The following is a 3,650-nucleotide window of genomic DNA, read 5'->3' as shown; positions in this document are numbered from 1 at the left end:
TATGGAAGGGGGGGGGGATTAAAAAGACCACATTATTAATGTAGAAAAGAAGTGAGATGATATATGAATAGAATTTTGAGATACAATTAAGAAATGTACCAAGCTAATTTAAATGATTGGAACTTAGTAGAACTATATGCACCTTCTTTAAGACGTTTTCTTTACTTCAGGCTACATTTGATTTAAGTATCATGAATTTGCTTTTTGTTAAGTTCATGTCATAACCTATTTCAAATCAACAACTGGCTAATTACCTTTTGCATATGGCCTTTCAATGGCCAAGCTTATGATTAAAGCATCTTAAATGCCTGGAAATAGATGGAACAACTGCAGTATGCAATTTGAAGTTCTTTGGAGTTATTTGGCTAAGAAAATTACTTATGATAATAACTTAAATATATTATTTTTAAGAAAACTTTTTTAATTGTTGCAATGTATGAAGCAAGTTATTTTCATATTTCTTCATCTACAGATTGAGAACCATCCACAGTCTTTTATCTAATGTCTATCAGGAATTACTTTCATTTTTAAGTCCACTAAGTTGTCCTCAAGTGTCTCTTGATATATTTTTTTTCTTTTTCATGTGTTGAGTTACCAAATATTGTTCTTGATTTTAATTATAATTTTTATTTGTTTAAGAGCAGAAGACCTTTCGTTGGTTACATGCTTATGCTCAGAAAAGGGAAAGTTTGGAAACTCATAACTTTTTAGTAAATAAAATTTTAACCATTTAACATGTTTACAACTTCTAGAATCAACATCTTTTGGCAACTTCTGCTACATCATAAAAACTCATTTCACAAACTCCCTTCAATTTTCACCTTACAGTCAGCTGACTCTTCCCCAATTCTACCATGATAACTATGATTTATTCTTTGAACTTATTTCTACTATGCTGATGTCAAAAATAACTATCAAACATCTCTTTGGCACTAGTCCATCAAAATGGATACCATATCTTCTGAAACATTTTCTAGCTCTACATCTTTTGGAATTCTTAAATGACATTTTCCTCACCATAGATTATTTAAAAATTAATCAAACACAATTTATGCATTGCACACTTCCAGTTATTAGCAAACTCATAAAAGAAGAAAACTAATTGAATAAATAAAATTTCCAAGTTTAATTTTATTTTTTAGTAGAATTGCCAGAAAAAGCTGGAACATTAGGAAATAAAATTTCAGACAATGATAACATCATATAAACAATTCTTTGTTCCACATTCTTTCAAAAAAAAAAAAGACCTTAAAAATAGACAAGTACTTACAGAAATAAATTCCACTTCTTTATCTAGGTTACAATTAATATCTGTTGCTCTTTCATTTAACTCAATATTCCTGGTGGAAATAAATTCTTGTACTGAAATAACTTCCTTCTTCAGTTTTCGAGCTAATTTAACAGCTTTTTCTAAGTTTGATTTTCCTTGTGTTACCTGTATAATGAGAATTGTAAGATAGCATAAATTAATGAAAACTACTCAATACATCTATCAAGAAAACAACTGTCAAATGATTATTGAAAATGGTTGGGTCTTAAAATATCATTTTATATTAAAAACATTCCAAGTCAAAATATTTCATGTAAAAAGCGTCTGTGCTGGTGCCACATACGAAGTACCTGGGCTGGTACCACATAAAAAAAGCACCCAGTACACTCTGTAAAGTGATTGGTGTTAAGAAGGACATCCAGATGTAGAAACTATGCCAGGTGCAGCTCTCCAGCTTGCCAACTCCTGTCAAACTGTCCAATCCATACTGGCATGGAAAATGGATATTTAATGATTGTTATTTTGATTAAATAAAGTACTAGTTAAATACTGGGGGTGTTGATATCAACTAACTCTACCCATCAAAAATTGCTGGCCTTGTGCTTAAATAAAAAACTTATTATTATTAAAATTAAATACCAGTAAACTGGAGTTGATGTAGTTGACTTGCCCTTTCCCTTCAAAATTGCTGACCTCGTGCCAAAATTAGAATATATTATTGTGGAATTTCTTCTGACTGTTTACATTCAAAGATCAAATTCCACTTAGGTTAACTTTGCTTTTCATCCTTTTGTGGTCAATAAAATAAGGTACCAGTCAAGTACAGAGGTCAATGCAATCAAGTTGCCCCACCCCTAAAATTGCTGGCCTTGTGTCAAATTCTGAAACCATTATTATTTTCAAAATTATTATCATATATTTCAAACATTTTTATATCTCACCCCTATGATGGAATTTAGGTTGGCTTACTCTTGGATAACCACCTGTGACTTCAGCCATCCAAGAATAAATAAAAGGGAGAATATATGTATATATTTGTTACTCATTAAATCATTAAATACATTTTTGTACTTTAAAAAAGTGTCATGAATTAAAATAATATTTATTTAGAAAATTATTATAAAGTGTTCAATTCTTACAATATTTTACACAAGTTATTTTCAACTTTTTATCAATAGGTGTGTGTGTGTGTGTCATTAATAACAAAGAAACTAGACAGATCAATAGCTTGCTACATCCTATTATAATCAACTTCACAATCACCACCGTCATCATCTCCTCACACACAGAAGAATTGGAAGTACATCTATCTTAAAATCGCTATTACAATTATACATTTTCACATTCTTCAATATATAGAATATTGATTTTCTTTGACTAGGCATTAGGCAATCTTATGTTTTGTGGGGCAAAGATAAAGTCAATTGAAATGATGTCAAGATATTACTGGTTCTTATTTTATTAACTTCTGAGGAAAGAAATGCAAAGTTAATACTAAATACACTATGACAAAACTATAATACTGTTAGGTAATTTAGTTTTATCTATCTACCTATCTCACTCTTTATATTCTTATAGATATAATATTATCAAACAAATTTTGATGATTAAATGTGACACCCCTTATTCTGGAATGTGGATCTGAGTTACAGCTAAAAATAGAATTGCTGATCCACTATCAGCATTAACAATATCCATACCACAGGTGCATAGAAACCTCTTTTATCGATAGCTATGAAATCCCAAAGGCCCATATATGTCACTCACAAACAGCCATAAAATTCTCCAAGGCAGATGCACCCTACTCACTATATTGTAGTGAGCAGGGTGAAATCCCAGTTACACTTAAATGGGTCTTTTAACTGTTCACATGGGATTTCATAACTGTAGATAAGAAACACTTATATGCATCTTGGTATGGATAGTGTTAAAATATGAATTTTTAAAGTATGAAAATGAGGATAAACAGATAGAAGAGGAATGGGGAAGATCAGAATATTTAAAACTGACTTCAAACCAGTTTTACATTTTAAATTACAGTAAATCTATAGGGGGAAATGAAAAGTTAGTATTTTTTATACAGTTCCCAATCCTCTTTAAAAATGAAAACATCACATATAATAATAGAAATTTACACAAAGATCTATGTCGGTCCATATGTCTATAGGGTGTCAAGATAATCTAAGCAGACAGAATTTTCTCAATTAGTGAGTTTCTTTTGTTCATTTTTACATGCATTTCTACCATGTTATTATTAGTTAGATGAATATATTGGGGCATTGTTTTACAGCCTGATGCTCTTCTTGTCAATAAAACCCTTAAGTGTTTTTCAAGTAAGGGATTTCTTATTCCATACATCTTTGAAAGTGCAGTGTGTGTG

General features: G+C 30.4%; 1 protein-coding gene across 5 annotated transcripts in view; it reads right to left on the bottom strand.

Moving 5' to 3' along the window:
- LOC106873450 (dystrophin) overlaps positions 1–3,650 on the bottom strand; it is a 562,674-nt gene that overhangs the window by 459,294 nt on the left and 99,730 nt on the right. For all 5 annotated transcript variants that reach the window (XM_014920808.2, XM_052976364.1, XM_052976366.1 and 2 more), the window contains one exon: positions 1,271–1,435. In XM_014920808.2, the coding sequence (XP_014776294.2) occupies positions 1,271–1,435 (165 nt within the window). The remainder of the gene's footprint in view (positions 1–1,270; positions 1,436–3,650) is intronic.

Source organism: Octopus bimaculoides, chromosome 2 (assembly GCF_001194135.2).
Source record: "Octopus bimaculoides isolate UCB-OBI-ISO-001 chromosome 2, ASM119413v2, whole genome shotgun sequence".
NCBI classification, from domain to species: domain Eukaryota; kingdom Metazoa; phylum Mollusca; class Cephalopoda; order Octopoda; family Octopodidae; genus Octopus; species Octopus bimaculoides.
Note: the sequence above shows the minus strand (reverse complement) of the source record. Positions and strands in the feature narration are given on the sequence as shown.